Genomic DNA, 17,950 nt, shown 5'->3' on the forward strand with positions numbered 1-17,950 from the left:
AATTCAAGGATACAGGTAGTGTTGGACAAACCCTGTTGTGGATGACCATCCATTTCCAGCGAGGTGAAGGAAACAGTCATAACGAAGGTAATAGCCAGCCCAAAGAAGTTAACTTGTTAAACATCCATGGAACTGGGGGGTGTCTCAGACAGTATCTTTTATCTTGGAGAGAATCGTTTGAACAGTACTGTCCAAAAGATTCTCAAGGCACCTGCAAAGCTTATTTGAGAATGATCCTGACCAGAAATATGCTTATGCTTTTTGGATAATAATGCCCTATTTACTGGAGATAGTGTGCTGTTCAGCCACGAAGCTATTTTTTATGTGAATGGGGTGGTGAACAAACAGAACTTGTGATACTAGGTTCAAGACATTCTGCACTGGATCTCCCCTACTAAACAATAAGGAGTGGCAAAGGTGATGATGTGTCCTTTGGAAAGCACAGGTCTTGGGACCATTTTTCTTTGAAGGTAACATAACTGGCAAGATGTATTTGACCATGTTATGTGACCAGTTAATGCCAGCACTTGACGAGCTAGGAGAAGGTCACCTGGAGTGGTTCCAACAGCATGGTGCACCACCCCATTATGCCATAGTGGCGAGGGACTGGTTGGATGATAATTTCCGAAACTAGATTGGACGATGTGGCCGTGTGGAGTGAGCTGCAGACTTGCCAGATCTGAACCCACGTGATTACTTCATCTGGGGAATGCTGAAGGCACTAGTTTATTCGGTGAAAATTAGAGACACAAATCATCTGAGGTAACGCATTACAGATGCATGTGCAGAGATTGAAGGAAATGCTGCATTAATGCATCACGTTCATTGCAATTTTGCACAGTGCATTGAACTATGCATTGCTAACAAGGAACAACACATTGAACATATCATGTATTGTAATGAAATATCAATAAACCATTTATTAGTATATCACATATGTTTCCAGACTTTATGGCCACCCTGTATAGAAAACAGCAATGAGCCCAGCACTGAACCCTGGAGAATTCTGATAATAACATTAGTCCAAGAAGAGCACTGCCCATTAATGCCGCTTTGTCTTCTCCCAATCAATGATCCCTTTATCCATAGCAGAAACTTAAATAGTATAACTGAATTCCTGTCTAGATGACGGCTACATTGCTTCTTTAACCAGTGGCTACGTTATTTTCCTTGGAACAGAAGTCAAGCTAAGAGGTGTGTAATTAGTCATCTCTCTCTCTCTCTCTCTCTCTCTCTCTCTCTCTCTCTCTCTCTCTCTCTGATCCCACTTTGTGAATCGGTGATACCTTTGTACATTTCCAGTCCATGCAATTTGCCCTTAATCCAGGGATGCTCTTGTAATCATGGCTAAAGGTGTGCTTACTTCTTTTGCTGCCTCCTTTATTTTAACTGGTTATGTCTTATCAAACTGACTGCTGATGTTCCTCTCAGTTATCACAAAACCATTCAGAACTCTGCCAGAATTTGACTCACTTCTGGCATTCCATCCCTAAAAATCCTCATGTGAATGTAGATGCAAAATATCCCTTCCATTTGTATGGAACCTGAGCACGAACATCAGCAGTTAATCCATTCATATCTAGCGGACCAATGTGATTCAAAGTCATCCTCCTATCATTTTAGCATTAGCATTAGTAGAGGCATTTGATGCAAGAAAGCAAGCTTATGCAGCATCAGCCAAAAAAAAAATAAATAAAAAATAACCACTTTCACTTCACCCCTCTGTTCGTTCGAAATACCTGTCCAGCTGAGCCTTAAACTTATTTAGGCTATCAACTTCCACGACAAGGATGGAAGTCTGTTCCACCAACCAACCACCCGCTGGCTAAAGGCAAATTTCCTCACGTCTATCCTACATCTGTCTTTCCTCAATTTGAATTTATGCCCTCTCAGGTGATTATTCTGAGCAAGAGGAACAATCCCATCAGCATTGAGCATGCTCAAACCATTCAAGGCTTTATATACCGCTATCAGATCACATCGCTGGTGCCTAGTCTCCAGACACTGTAATTTGCAAAACTTAAGCCTTTCTTCGTAAGAGCACCCCTTTGTTCCATTCACCAATCTTGTTGCCCTTCTCTGTACTCGTTCCAGCATCTCTACATCCTTCTTGAAATGAGGCCACCAGACCTGTATACATTACTCTAGGTGTGGCTTGACCATTGCCTTATACAAGGGAATAATCACCTCCTTATCCCTGCTAGAAAAATTTTTGTATATCATCGACAATACACCATGAGCTTGCAGCCTGTCTGCACTGCTCAGAAAACTTCATATCTGCCTGCACAACCACCCCCAGGTCCCTTTCATTCTCTACCACTGTCAGTGTAGCACCACAGAGTTGATACGTTGCTCTGGGGTTGCTGTTTCCCATATGTAGTACTTTACATTTGTCAATGTTAAACTTCATTTGCCACCTCTCAGCCCATCTGCTCAACCTTTCCAGATCCTGTTGCAGTAGCATAGTGTCAGTAGTGTCCTTGCTAACCCTGCCAACCTTGGTATTGTCTGCAAACTTGGACATTAAGCTTGATATACCATCATCAATATCATATATAAATACAGAAAACAATAATGGACCCAATACTGAACCCTAAGGGACTCCACTAATAACATTAGTCCACGATGAGCAGTGTCCATTGATTACCACTCTCTGTCTTCTCCCCCTCAACCACCCCTTTATCCATAGCAGCAATTTGCCTCCAATGCCACACTGCTGCAATTTTTGCAGCAGTCTACCATGTGCAACAGTATCAAAAGCCTTTCTAAGATGGAAGTATATAATAAAAAATGTTATTCCCCGCATCCAGTTCTTTTGTGACTGCATCATAGTATCCAATCAAATTGGTCAGGCAAGACTTTCCCTTAACAAAACCATGCTGTGTCCGAGCTATAACTGAAGTCTTGTCTAGATGATCCTGCAGTGCCTCTATTAATTTTCCGGGAACAGAAGTTAAACTAGCAGGTCTATAATTACTTGTGTCGCTCTTTGATCCTCCTTTGTGAATTGGGGTCACATTTGCACATCTCCATTCCATGGGTACTTCCCCTGAGTCCAAGGAAGCTCTCATAATTATGGCTAAGGGTTTGCTTACTTCCTTTGCTGCCTCCTTTAATATAACTGGATAGATCCCATCCACCCCAGGTGCCTTTCTTGTATTTATCTTCAACAATTTCTCCTCCACTTCTTAGTTATTACAAGATTATCTAGCTTACTGCCAGAGTTGAATACACCTCTGGCTTTCCCCTCGCTAAATAACTCCTCATGTGTGAATGTCGATGCAAAATATTCATTTACTTTGTTAGCTACCTGAGCAGGATCATCAACAATTGACTCATCGATATCAAGTGGACCAATCTGATTCATCCCCTTCCTTCTAGAGTTTACATAAGTAAAGAACTCTTTGCTGTTTTTCTTTGCATCCCGTGCCAAAGATTTCTCGTAATCTGCCTTCGCCTGCCTAACCTCCTTTGTAACTTGGTTACAGATTAACTTGTATCTATCATAGGCTTCTGTGTCACATTTTAATTTGTATGTATCCCATGCATTTTTCTTCTCTGCCATATGTCTCATTAGTTCATCTGACATCCACTTAGGCCTAAATCTTGAACAATATTTTTTAGTTGGTATGTAAAGCCTAGTAGCTTCCAAGATAAGTTCTTTGAATGCTTCCCATTTTGAATTTGCTGTTGGTAACATCATCGGTTGGTCCCACAGTATAGAAAGCAATAACCCTTCCCTTTACCCCTAATGGTAGTTACCTCTTTGAGTAAATCCCACTTCAGCACACTGTGATCACTGCCACCTAGTGGTTCATTTACCTGCAGATTCTTAATGCATGAAGAATCACTACTGATAATCAAATCAAGAGTATTACTCCCTCTAGTTGCTTCCCGAACATGCTGATGTAGAAAATAATCATCCAATAAATCCACAAAAGCCTTGCTAGTGTGTGTGTGACCAGCCCCCAAATTCCAGTCAATATCTGGGAAATTAAAATCCCCCATTATAAGACTCTCTGATTTACTGGCCCACTCTATTTCCCTGTACAATTTCTTATTATACTCATCAGAGTCATTAGGCCTATAGCACACTCCTACTCTCAATTTTGATCTCCCAATGCTTATGTCACACCAAACTGACTCGACACTGCACTGTCCAGCAATGTCGACTGGCTTCACTTCCTTGGATTTTATGTATTTCTTAACTAATAGCATAACCCCTCCTCCCTTCCTATCCTGTCTATCCTTTCTGTAGACATTCTACTCCCCAAATTCCAGTTCTGCATTCCTTATATCTGTGTGACACCACGTCTCTGAAATCCCACAATATCTGCCTTTGATGTTTTGAGCAATACCTCAAATTCATCAAATTTATTTACTAGAAGTCTGCTAGAAGTCTTTACTAGAAGTTTATTTACATAAGAAGTCTGCTACTTTTCTTTGCATTCTTTGCCAGAGACTTCATAATCTGCCTTAGCTTGCCTAACCTCCTGTGTGACTTAATTGCTGACTGGTTTATATCTACCAAATGCTTCTGTATTGCCTGAAAATTTATATGCATCCCATGCTATTTCCTTCTCTGCCACAAATCTTATAAATTCATCTGACATCCATTTAGGTCAAGCCTGGAATGGTATTTCTTAGTTGGTATGAAAAGCTTAGTAACTTTAACAATTACTTCCCTGAATGCTTCCCAGTTAGAATTTTCTGTTGGTAACATGATTAGTTGGTTCCACTGTATAGAATTTAAAAACTGGGTGAGACTACTGTAGTCACCCTTACAAAAGCAAAACTTCTCTTGCTATAGAAAACATTCATCCATTAAATTGTATGTGAGTGACCAACCCACAAGTTCTGGTCAATATCTGGAAAGTTAAAATTCTCGTTATAAGACATTTTGATTTATTGGCCCACTCTGTATTTCTGTGTATAGTTTTCTGTTATACTCATTAGGGTCATTAGGTTTATAATGCACTCTTACTTTCATTTTTGTTTTCCCAGTGCTTATGTCTTATCAAACTGACTCAGCATTGCAATGGACACCCATGTTGACTGGATGCACTGCCTTAGATTTAATATGCTTCTTAACAAAAAGCATAAACTCTGCCCTCCTGTCCTGTCTATCCTTTATGTACACATTGTACTCCACATATCCAAATGCTGCATCCCTCATGTCTGAGTGACACCATGACTCCAATATCCCTACAATGTCTGCATTTGATGCTTAATCAGTACTTCAAATTCATCAAATTTATTTATTGTGCTTCTAGAATTAGTGTACCTGCATGTACAATAGAACTTGTTCTTACTCCAACACAGCCCATATGCTTACTTGTTCCACGATGACTCGCAAGAGGGCTTTAAATCCCTGACACCTTGCTTTCTAGGCTGCTGCATTTCCAATAGAAGCAGTGCAAGAATTACTTTCACCTCTGCCTGTGGCTCTAGTTAATCTATTAGTCTGTGTATCCCCCCCCCCCATGCTATAAGTTTTCCAACTCAGCTGACACCACCTTGATAGCATCAATAAATATTCTTACACTCTTTCTATTGAAGTGTATCCGATCCCTGTAGAAGCATTTGTAAAGGCATATGATGCAAGAAAGCAAGCTTATACAGCATCAGCCAAAAAAAACTCCCTTTCCATTTCATCCATCCATTCGCTCCAAAAGTTTGTCCGGTTCTTCCTTGAATTTATTTAAGCTACCAACTTCCACAACAACAGATGGAAGTTTGTTCCAGCAATCAACTACCCGCTGGCAAATTTCCGGACATCTATTCCACAACTGTCTTTCCTCAGTTTGAATTTATGCCCCCTCAGGTTTGTAATCTGAGCAAGAGGAAGAATCCATCAGCAGTGAGCATACTCAACCCATTCAAGACCTCAACCAGATCACCTGCCTAGTCTCCAGATGCTACAATTTGCAGAACTTAAGCCTCCCTTGGTAAGAGGACCCCTTTGTTCCCCTCAATCTTGCTGCCCTTCTTTGTACTCATTCTAGCAACTCTACATCCTTCCTGAAATGAGGCCTTCAAACCTGTATGCAGTACTCAAGGCTTGAGCTGACCATTGTCTTATACAAAGGGATAATCACCTCCTTCTCCCTACTAGCAAAATTGTTATATTATTGACAAGACCCCATGACCTGCTCTGGCAGTCTGTATACACTGCTTAGAGAACTTCATATCTGACTGCACCAGGAGCAGTCTCTCCTTTTAACAAGCACAGAACTTGCTGTGAAAAATTCTACTCTGTGATCCTTGCACAATCTCTCTAGGTATTAATTGACAGTGCTCACAACATGTACTCCCTCCTATCATGTCTGAGCAGAATTGCAGACACTTTCAATTTTAACCATAACTCACAACTTTTTTTAAACATTGACCTGTACTTCTTAAGTAAGTCTGCAGATATCCTACTCCTAATGTCATTAGTGCCATCGTGTACAACAATATCACCTTTTGTGCCCTTAAAAGATGATATCTACTCTACGTCAACTTTGCCCTTGAAGACATACCTTGGTCCTATTTTGCCTATCCTTTTTGCACAATATCTTTAAACACTTTCAAAATTAATCCTAACTCATTACTTTTCCTCATTGCCCTGTACATATTAAGTTTTCCAATCTTCTACTCTTTATATCATTAGTGCCAATGTGTACAACAGTATCACTTTTCATCCCTTTAAAAGATATCTGCTTTACAGGGTCATCAATTTTTGTCTTTAGTGGGCATATCCTAGCCCTTTTCCACTTATTCTTTTTGCACAGTATATTTCCTTGTCAAATAGTCACCAACAATAACTATCTTCCTGTGAGACCAGCACATTCTGCTTTGAGGATTGCCACTCATTTACACAGTGAGAATAAATCATTGAATCTGAGGGTTACAAAATTTTTTAAAATTTCACTCTTCTAAGATGATTCAATGATTTTCAAGCAAAAATTTTTTAAAAATAATTTATATATTTTTTGCCCTTCCTTTTGGACTTGATACACAGCTTAAAATGTGTTAGATTTTTTAGTCTTCCTTATTTATATATTTCTATCTCTTGCCACCTTGTTTATGTATAATTTAAGTGGAACTGAAATTTAAATATCGTAAATTTAAATATCTCTTTTTTTTTTTTTATTCATTTATAATATATGCCATATATTATTTTCTCTAAAGTAAAAAGATATTTTAACAATATTACTCTACTTAAATTACTTCTTTAGAGTGAAATAACCTTAAGTTCAGATGATGGAAATGATTGCTGTATATCTTCGCAGCAGCATAAACAGATAAAAGGATCTGTGAAAGCTCAGGTAAATCTTTTATGAAATTAAAGGATGCAGTTTATTTTAATGCAATTTTTGAAGAGGACTTAGGCCTATTTCTGTTAAGTTAGCCTCACCACACTATATATTTTATTAGCTTGAGTATTTTTCCATGGATATAGTAAATTGTTGTTAAGTTGTTCAGTAACCGCACTTAACCTGTAACCAGAGCTTTCACTTTTCTCCTTGTATTAAAAAAATATGTATATATAAGTATATATGAGAAATGTTGATTAAATGTTATATAAATATAATGGAATATATTGGAGTAATAATAATATCTTTTGGAATAATAATAATAATAATAATATATTTTGGAGTAATCCTCTCATGTTTCCGTGTGTCCTTTATTATTAGCATTATTATTATTAGCAACATGATGCATGGAAGCCTGAGGCTTATGCTACACCAGAAAAAAAAAAAAAAAAAACCCCAAAATATCTGTTTATACCTATTCTTGCAAAATATCTGTTTATGAGGAATTTTTTATTACGGCTAACACAGAGCGTACAAATAAAGGAGAAATATATGAGCTTTCGGCTATATGGTAGCCTTCTTCAGAATTAAAAATACATGAATGGCAGTTGGAAAGAAGATGTGCACTGCCAGGTGCGAGACGTGAGACGTGAGATATAACTGTTTCGTTATATCTGTTTATACCTATTCTAGTTATTACTTGAATTTTATGATTTCTGGTTGATTTATTTAATATTATTTTTAATTTGGAGTCTTGAAGTGTCCCGGTTAATCCAGTCCCGGTAAACTGAGAGCCTGCTCTACTTTATTATTGCCATATTTAATGTTGGTAATGTCTTACTGTATGTTTAATTTATCAATTAAACTTTATTATATGTATGTATGTACAAGAAAATCACGTTATATAAGGGGGTCAGCAGGCGTGCGCTTATACCTGCAGTTTCAGCCATCCACGGTAGGTCTTGGAATGTATCCCCTGCAGATACGGGGGTTTTACTGTGTATATATATATATATATATATATATATATATTCAATAGCCCCAATTTAAAAATCAAATAACATAATAAATAATGTTAATTCATTGTAGTAATTGAAAACATAAAAATAAGAAATAATAAAGTGTATAACATGCTACTAGTAGCTACAGGGACAACAGTCTGAAAAAGCTTGCATTTGAAGAGCTGAACTTGAAATTACTTGAATTTAAATTATTAAATTATTAAAATTTTTGAATTATCAAAATATTAAGCATTTATCTCAATGATCTGCCAATTTAACAGGAAGCATTAAAGACATTAGTAAGCTTTAAGCCTTAAATTCTGACCTTTTAATAAAGTACCATGCCACACATAAAGATGAGTAATGATATAGGTATCACATTTTTTTTATTTTTTTAATATTTTTTTCATTTTTATTAGCAAGTGGTCCCTAGCCAGAAACAGGCAACTCTGCTACATACATATATGTATTATACACCTTCATATGATATATAGATTCGTATGATATACATAGGAATCACAGAAAAAATTGCACCTCAGGCTTAATTAAAACTGTGAAGGACCCATTAAATACTAATATAGGTCTTGTAGCATTCAATGCCTCTCCAGCTGGCAAATGATTGATAATGAATCCCAATATTGTTAACGGAAGAAAAACCTTTCCATATACAGGGTGTTTCAGTTAAACGTTTCAGAACTTCTAAGAGGGGTAGGGTACATCCTGACAACTCAAAATCATATAGCAATGTGGGGTCGGAAATGCTTTCCTGAAGCGGTGTTGTACACAGAAGCACCATAAAGAAAAGAGACCGTAAGTGAGAAATCGTTTTAATAATACATGAAAAGAAGCAAAAGGTACATGGATTAAAGTAAGTGTTCGAAGTTTCTTCCACGGGCTACAATGCACGCCTCACATCTCCGACGCATGGACATCCGAACATTCTGGAATACTCCAGGCGAATTTCGAATTTCTTCAGCAGCTACTGCGATTCTTGCAACCAGCTCCTCAGCATTGTCAACAGGGGTGTCATAAACTAGCGATTTCATATGACCGTGAAAATTCCTTCACAAGGGAAGGAATTTTCAACACGCATAACGACCATATCTGGGCAGTCGAGAACCCGCAAGCAATACAACGTCGTGCAGCACAGATTCGATTTTCGGTCAATGTATGGGCTGGTATTATGGGAGATCACCTCATCGGACCTTACCTGTTACCGTGTCGTCTAACCGGACCTATCTACTTGATCTTTCTGCAGCAAGTATTGCCACAACTTTTGAGAGATGAACAGATTTCTGCATCGACGCAACAGACAATGTGGTTCCAACACGATGGAGCCCCTGCCCATTATAGCGGAGATGTTCGTAACTACCTGGATGTCACATTTGGTCAACAGTGGATCGGACGTGGTGGTCCCGTGCATTGGCCTGCTCGGTCACCCGACCTATCATGTCTTGATTTTTATTTCTGGGGTCATATGAAATCGCTAGTTTATGACACCCCTGTTGACAATGCTGAGGAACTGGTTGCAAGAATCGCAGTAGCTGCCGAAGAAATTCGAAATTCACCTGGAGTATTCCAGAATGTTCGGATGTCCATTGCTTCGGAGATGTGAGGCGTGCATTGTAGCCCGTGGAAGAAACTTCGAACACTTACTTTAATCCATGTACCTTTTGCTTCTTTTCATGTATTATTAAAACGATTTCTCACTTACGGTCTCTTTTCTTTATGGTGCTTCTGTGTACAACACCGCTTCAGGAAAGCATTTCCGACCCCACATTGCTATATGATTTCGAGTTGTCAGGATGTACCCTACCCCTCTTAGAAGTTCTGAAACGTTTAACTGAAACACCCTGTATAGTAGATTATATTGCATGTTTTTATCAGCAGGAGAAGTTAAAATTTAGAAAATGCAAAAGTAAACTATGTATGACATGTCTTTCCCTATATAATAAATACAATTTATGTAAAATTTATATAATACCACAGCAGATAACATTCCTGTTTAATGCTATATACATCATTGGCTGTGAGCAATGTGGGTTACAATATATTGGACAAAGAAGCATGGAACTACATTTAAGATTAAACCTACACAGATCACAAATTAAAAAATATGGAGAAAGGCTTACCCAACAGTAATACATCAAAATATTCAGATAAATACACAAATGAGATTGAACCAAAGCACTTTCAAAAACACAAGTTTAGCACTATAACTATTGCAGTACTAACTATTAGAAGAAAACACAGTGAAAGGGAAATCACGGAAGGCCTCTTCATACTGCACTATAAATCACTTTACACTTATGGGCTAAACAATAGGTTTAATGGCAGGAACTTCACTTACAATACCTCCAAACAATGCACTTATGCTGTATTTTAGCCAACTAAAAAATATATGGGGCAAAAGAATAATAAAAAATTGACTAGTTAGACAAGAACATAATAGATGAATCAGAGCTGGTTCCCAAAGCCTTAATAATTTTGAGACAGTGCTCACCGAATGGGATAGCAATCCTGTTAACATAAATTAATACTATGTATATAAAGTGCTTAGCATCATAATACACAGCCATTTCTGAATAAACAGAAAATTTTTAAGGTGGCATCGTTTTAGGTTATATCTCATATTGTGAATGCCTTCACAACGAGTTGCCATGATATTGCACTACTTCGAATAAGTAACGCTTCACCTAAGGAGAAGACTAGTGTTACTTATTCTCAGATAGGTACCACCACCCACCTATCTGAGAATAAGTAACACTAGTCTTCTCCTTAGGTGAAGCGTTACTTATTCGAAGTAGTGCAATATCATGGCAACTCGTTGTGAAGGCATTCACAATATGAGATATAACCTAAAACGATGCCACCTTAAAAATTTTCTGTTTATTCAGAAATGGCTGTGTATTATGATGCTAAGCACTTTATATACATAGTCTAAATTTGTTCGCAGCTTGAGGCTCTAGCCCTAAATGCGCCTTAGCATAAATTAATACATAATAATCTATTTGCACTAACATAGCAAGCTGAAAAACCTTAAAAATATCTGCTTATGATACCCATTTAGAAGCTTGCATCTAAAGCTCATTATAGAAGTCATAATTAAATTTAAAATAGGATATACCAGCCCCAAGATTAAAGGTAAAGAGCTCTATATAGTAAAATATCATAATCACATATTTGGCCATGTCAATCTAAAAGGTATTATCAATAAAACCATAAAATATTCCTATTGGTAAAATTAACATAGAGATTAGACAGTTATGTTGGACCTATTGGATTGGTTATATTGAAATTAGAAAAACACAGTTGCAGACTTTGATACATTTGAATTTCCTTTTTTCTACAAAGAAGCCATATATAAACATTTATAGATCTGTATTACAAACACATATTAACAGGTGATCTTAATATAGTTGAAGGTGATACAATAAGAGAAATCATGAAAAAAAAATAATGAAATTAGTCCTAACACCCATACTGATCTAAGTAACATTCAAAACTCTATTAGAATGGATCTATTACAGTTAGCATACAACTTGGCCTGTAAGCCAATTTGTATGCAAACTGTGGAAGCATTTCAAAGATGGAATAATATCACAATGAATTACTTTATGATAAGCTTTGGAAAAAATATACAGTACCAATCTAATTACAAACAATACAATATGAAACAATTAAATAGAAATATTAGAGTTACAGTTACCGTTAATATTAGAGGCCTCCATAGCCGAGTGGGCAGGAGCGGGAGTGCAGTAGCACACGCTCTTTGAGTAGACCAGGGTTCAAGCCCCTGACTGCTGAATACGGTCGATCTGCCAACCCGCACTGGACCAGCGTGGCAGATTATGGTCCATTTCCCTCAGCATGAATTGTTGAGGAGGCTTCCATCCTGCAGTGGGTTGATAATGGCTGCACTTTACTTTTTTTTTATTAGAGTTACAAAATGAAGCTAATACAAATTCAGTGTAATTTGCAAAAATTTTTATTTGGATGTATTAAAAAAAGAAATTGAATGATAGTGAAACATAAAATTATCATACCGCTTCAAGCATCATTACAAAAACTAAGGGCACTACACATAAGTTAACTTGAAAATCGATAATTCAAAATTTATGTATGTTTATTGAATGGCAAAATTCCACAAAGTCCCAGTAGACAGTAGATTTCTTACCTCATGTAAAAATAGCTACATTAAAAACCCCCGTAAAAAAACTGGAAGAAGAAGAAGAACTAAATTTAATTATCACCAGTCTCACCAATACTAACTTTATTTTTGACAGCAGAAATGTTTTAGAATATGTAAGGCACAATAACATTAGCAAAGTATATACCTACAACTTCAAAAATCTATTCACCAGTATTTCACACAATAATCTAAAAGCAGTAGTACAATATTATTTTGAACAGTTTCACGAAATTTTAGATTGCAGTAAACGCTACTGGTTAGATTCATTGAAAAGGCCTCTTGAGTCTGGAACTCTGTAATTCATCTGTAATGCTACTAAATAACACTGACTCGAATCTGTAAAACGCCTTTATTATGATAATATAAAATAAAATAAAATACATGTGTACATCGTATAACTGTATATTAAAATATTAAAACAAAATAAAATAAAATAAATGTATAACAAGAATAAAATACAATAAAATATATAAAATTAAAAGCAATGAAAGTTGTTTAAAATCACTAGAAACACTAACACAGGAGCTTTCTGCAGCAGCGGCCACCTTCATCAGCTATAGTGGTTGCAGGATAATTGGCAATCTATATGTACCACATATGTCTCGGCAGATCTGCGACATGAACTATGGTGTCTGCGCACGGTTCACAATTTGGCAGTTTATCTTTCGGTAAAGTTTTTCTTTTAAAATTTAACATTTGCGGAAGTTTGTCGCATCAGCACAACAAGTTAAAACTGCAGTGTAGTGTGTCTCTTCATGACCAGTGGTTTTAATAGTTATAGATTTTTGCCCTCTCAGATTTATGGTTTTATTGGATGGCACATCAGAAGTCAACGGAATTTCATCCATATTCCTGAGTTGGCTAAGTTCATGGTTGCTTCGTTTTCTAGCATTGAGGAAAAATTTATGGAAATCTAATATTTTCTGTTCGTACTCAGCAGGCATTCTCTGGGCTATTCTAGTTCTTGTGCGTAAACTTAACCCATTTCTTTTCATGAAGCAATAACATCAAGGTACAGTTCCTTTAAAGTAGTGTATCCCAATATCAGCTGCTCATTTCCGTGCTTCTACTTTCATCATTTTAGTACTCACTGCAATACCCATGTCTTGAAGTTCCATTATCCAACTACAGGAACTCCTTGACTTACGTAAGGGCTGCGTTCCGTGCAACACTACGTAAGTCAGAATTTCCCCCATGCTTGTGCAGAACTCGCAACTGTGCTCGCTGAATTGATTGAATCAAAAAAGAAATGATCGACGAACATGTAAATATAATTATTTATTGTATTTATTCAATTTTTTATCTCATGTGCAGGAAAAATTACAAAAGCCTGCAATATTTCAAAATTATAAAATTACAAAAAAAGAGAGGAAGACAGGCACAACGTCATAAGTTTTACCTCTCGAGCATCATTGCTAGAATCAACGTCTTCAGCTGATAAGTATGCCTTTGCGGAGGTTGAGGGCTGTGGAGATTTAGAAGGGGTTGACCGCTCAGCCTTATGAAAGAACATATTAATGGATGACTGGACTGTGGCTTTTTTCTTTTCATCGTAGATTTCTCTGTAGCAAGCAAGCATATCATTCACCCCTCTGTTAACTTTTAGAATAGTTCGCTGTCAGGATCCATCTTCTCAAACCTCGCCATTGCCGATGAAATTTCACAAAATGCCATTGTCATCTCTCTGGTAATGAAGCATCTTTGCTCCTCATTTAGTTCATCTTGAGCTACGTCAGCATCCTTGCTGTTTTTCTTAGCATCCTTTGCCAAATATTTCTCGTAATCTGCCTTCGACTGCTAAACCTCCTTTGTGACCTGATTACAGACTAGCTTATATCTGCCATAAACTTCTGAGTCGCTTGATAATTTATATGCATCCAATGCATTTTTCTTCTCTGTCACGAGTCTCATTAGTTCATTTGATAACCATTTAGGCCTAAACCTTGAACAGTATTTCTTAATAGGTATGAAACTTTTAGTAGCTTCCACGATTAATTCCTTGAATGGTTCCTACTTAGAATTTACTGTTGGTAACATCCCACTGTACAGTTGATCCCACTGTACAGAATTTAAAAACTGTCTGAGACCACTGTACTCACCTTTACGGAAGCAAAAACCCTTTCCTTTACCCCTGATGGTAATTATATCTTTAAGTAAATCCCACATCAGTACACTGTGATCACTGCCACCTAGTGGTTCCTTTATCTGCAAATTCTTAATACACGAATGATCACTGCTGATAACCAGATCAAGAGTATTACCCTCTCTGGTTGCCTCTCGAACATGCTGCTACAGAAAACAATAATCCAATAAATCCACAAAAGTTTTACTAGTGTGTGAGTGACCAATCCACAAGTTCCAGTCAATATCTGGGAAGTTAAAATCCCCCATTATAAGACATTCTGATTTACTAGCCTACTCTATTTCTCTGTACAATTGTTCATTGTAGTCATTCGAGTCATTAGGCCTATAACACACTCCTACTCTTATTTTTGCTTTCGCACTGCTTATGTCACACCAAACTGACTCAACAGTGCTCTGTTCATCTATATCAACTGGATGCACTTCTTTTGATTTTATGTTTTTCTTAATTAACAGGATGACACCTCCTCCCTTCCTATCCTTTCTGTACACATTGTACTCCCCAAATTTCAATTCTGCATTCCTTATATGAGTGTGACACCACGTCTCTGATATCCCAACAATATCTGCCTTTGATGTCTTGACTAACACTTCAAATTCATCAAATTTATTTACTATACCTATTCCTAGTTTATTTACTATACCTATTCCTACTATAACCTATTCCTAGTTACACGATGACTGATGGCAGTCATCGTGTAACTAGGAATAGGTGCATCATGCACCTATTCCTAGTTACCATGACACATCCCATATGCACACCTGTTTCACGATGACTGCCATCAGTCCCTGAAACCCCCACCACCCCTCGCTCCAGGTCTCTACTTATTCTAATAGAAGTTGTGCAAGAATCACCTTTACCTCTGCCTGCGGCTACTTTTAACCTTTTAGTCTGTGAATCCCCCCCAAGCTTGTAGTTTTCCGACCCACCTAACACTGCCTTGATAGCATCAGCAAATATTCTTTCACCCTTTCTATTTAAGTGTATCCCATCCCTGTAGAAGCAGTCTCTCCTGTTAACAAGCACAGACCACGCTGAAAAAAAGTCTACCCCTTGAGCCTTGCACATTTTCTCCAGGTCCGAATTGATTGACAAGGCTCTCATCATGTACTCTCTCCTATCGTGTCTGTGCAGAATTGCAGACACTTTCAAATTTAACCTTGACTCACGACTTTTTTGCAACATTGACCTGTACTTGTTAAGTAAATCTGCAGATCTCCTACTCTTAATGTCATTGGTATCAACGTGTACAACAATATCACCTTTTGTGCCCTTAAAAGATGATATATGCTTTACAACGTCATCAACTTTTGCCCCTGGCAGACATACCCTGCTCCTTTTCCATCTATCCTTTTTACACAATATATTTCCTGTCTCCCTGACAATAGTCACCAACAATAACTAGTTCCTTTGGGACCAGCACATTCTGCCTTGGAGATTGCCACTGTGTTGCCTGATGCCCAGGAGTGAGCTGTGGTGTTGAGTTGGGCAGCTGAGAGCTTGAGGGGCCTCTCATATTAATTTCTTTGAGGGCATCTACCCTACACCTCAAGCTCTCATAGACGCCCAGTAGAATGCTGAGTTGATGCCTAATTTCTAGACACTCTCTGCACTTGGCACACACAAAGACATCCTCCTTGGCTAGATCATGTTCTGTTCCAGAGAGTTCGGCAAACATTTCACAAGTTGCACATTTTTTTAGGCTGTGATATGATGGAGAATCGCCCCCCCCCTCAATTCTACCCTGAGTCACAGCACTCCTGCACTTCGTGCCCGTTGCTTTGCTGCTCTAGTCTGTGGCATGATATTTTAAATTAATCAGATCAATGAATTTAATTAATCAATTGTCAATACTATGCTATCTAATAGAATCCTAAAGGCAGTGATGCGTTATTATGCTATATAATTATACGTTAGAGCTACCTAGTTACCACAATTAAAAATTTGAATTCCCTACTACTCTATACAAAAACAGTGGCTGCAAGATTCGAACAAAATAATGGTTTTATGTATATTAAGTAGTAATCTACAAAAACTCTTTATCTAAATTAAAAATAAAAATAACCAGCATAACTAAGACTATGTATAAAGTACAATGTAAAATAACAATTAGGTAAATAAAAAGGCAAACACTTATCACTTTTTCGAAGCCTGTAATTCACAGCTGTAATTTATAGAGAGTCAGCGCCCTCTCTTGTCTAATAAAGGAGGTAGCGTTCTCATATATTTTCTTCAAAATCATAATATATGGGGTATCTGTGACTTGTCTTTCCAGTGCCTGAAACATTGCCTTATGCTGTATGGAGTCAAATGCCTTTTCATTATCCACATATGCCAGGCATAATGGTGTTTTATATTCCTTTGCTTTCTCTATTAGCTATATTTTCTCCATCACATATGACATACCCAATATTCTTCCTGATGAGGTAGAACATGCATTGAAGAAAATGAAGAATCAGAAATCCCCGGGGGAAGATGAAGTTACTGCAGAGTTGTTAAAACTGGTAGGAAGAGACAACACAAAAACTGGCAAGGCTCTTCACAAAGTGCATTAGAAAAGGTGTGATGCCTAAGCAGTGGAATAATGCAATCCTAGTTTTGCTGCATAAGAAAGGAGATAAATCAGAAATTGGAAATTATAGACCAATTAGCTTGTTATCCCACATTTACAAGTTGTTCACAAGGGTCATTACTAACAGATTAGAAAGAATACTTGATGAGAATCAACCAAAAGAGCAAGCTGGCTTTAGGACAGGATTCTCAACTATGGATCGCCTTCATGTAATATCACAGCTAATGGAGAAAGCAAATGAATATAAAACACCATTATGCCTGGCATTCGTGGCTTATGAAAATAATCCATAAGGCAATGTTTCGGGCACTGGAAAGACAAGGCATAGATACCCCATATATAATGATTTTGAAGAAAATATATGAGAAGGCTACCTCCTTTATTAGACTAGACAAAGACAGTAGGAAATTTAAAATCGAGAAAGGAGTTCGACAAGGAGACATAATATCTCCGAAGCTGTTTACTGCCCTTGAAAATTATTCAGAAAATTAGACCGGTCGCAGAAAGGAGTCAATGGAGAGTCAATGAATGGAGAGTACCTAAACCATTTATGATTTGCAGGTGACATTATGGTCATAAGCTACGATCCCAAAGAATTAGAGGAAAACCTTAATCAGTTATGCAGACTTAGTAAGGATTTTGGACTAAAAATGAATATGGCTAAAACAAAACTAATGGTGAACAGGTATGCCACAGAAAGGGACATAATGATTGAAGGAGCAGTAATTAAAAAGGTGGAGTCAT

General features: G+C 37.4%; 1 protein-coding gene across 3 annotated transcripts in view; it reads left to right on the forward strand.

Moving 5' to 3' along the window:
* Positions 1-17,950, forward strand: part of LOC150087252 (RUN domain-containing protein 1) — a 295,153-nt gene that overhangs the window by 128,103 nt on the left and 149,100 nt on the right. For all 3 annotated transcript variants that reach the window (XM_090371915.1, XM_090371918.1, XM_090371916.1), the window contains exon 9: positions 7,221-7,310. In XM_090371915.1, the coding sequence (XP_090228041.1) occupies positions 7,221-7,310 (90 nt within the window). The remainder of the gene's footprint in view (positions 1-7,220; positions 7,311-17,950) is intronic.

Source organism: Mastigoproctus giganteus, chromosome 4 (genome assembly GCF_048544385.1).
Source record: "Mastigoproctus giganteus isolate SK-2022 chromosome 4, ASM4854438v1, whole genome shotgun sequence".
Classification (NCBI taxonomy): Eukaryota; Metazoa; Arthropoda; class Arachnida; order Uropygi; family Thelyphonidae; genus Mastigoproctus; species Mastigoproctus giganteus.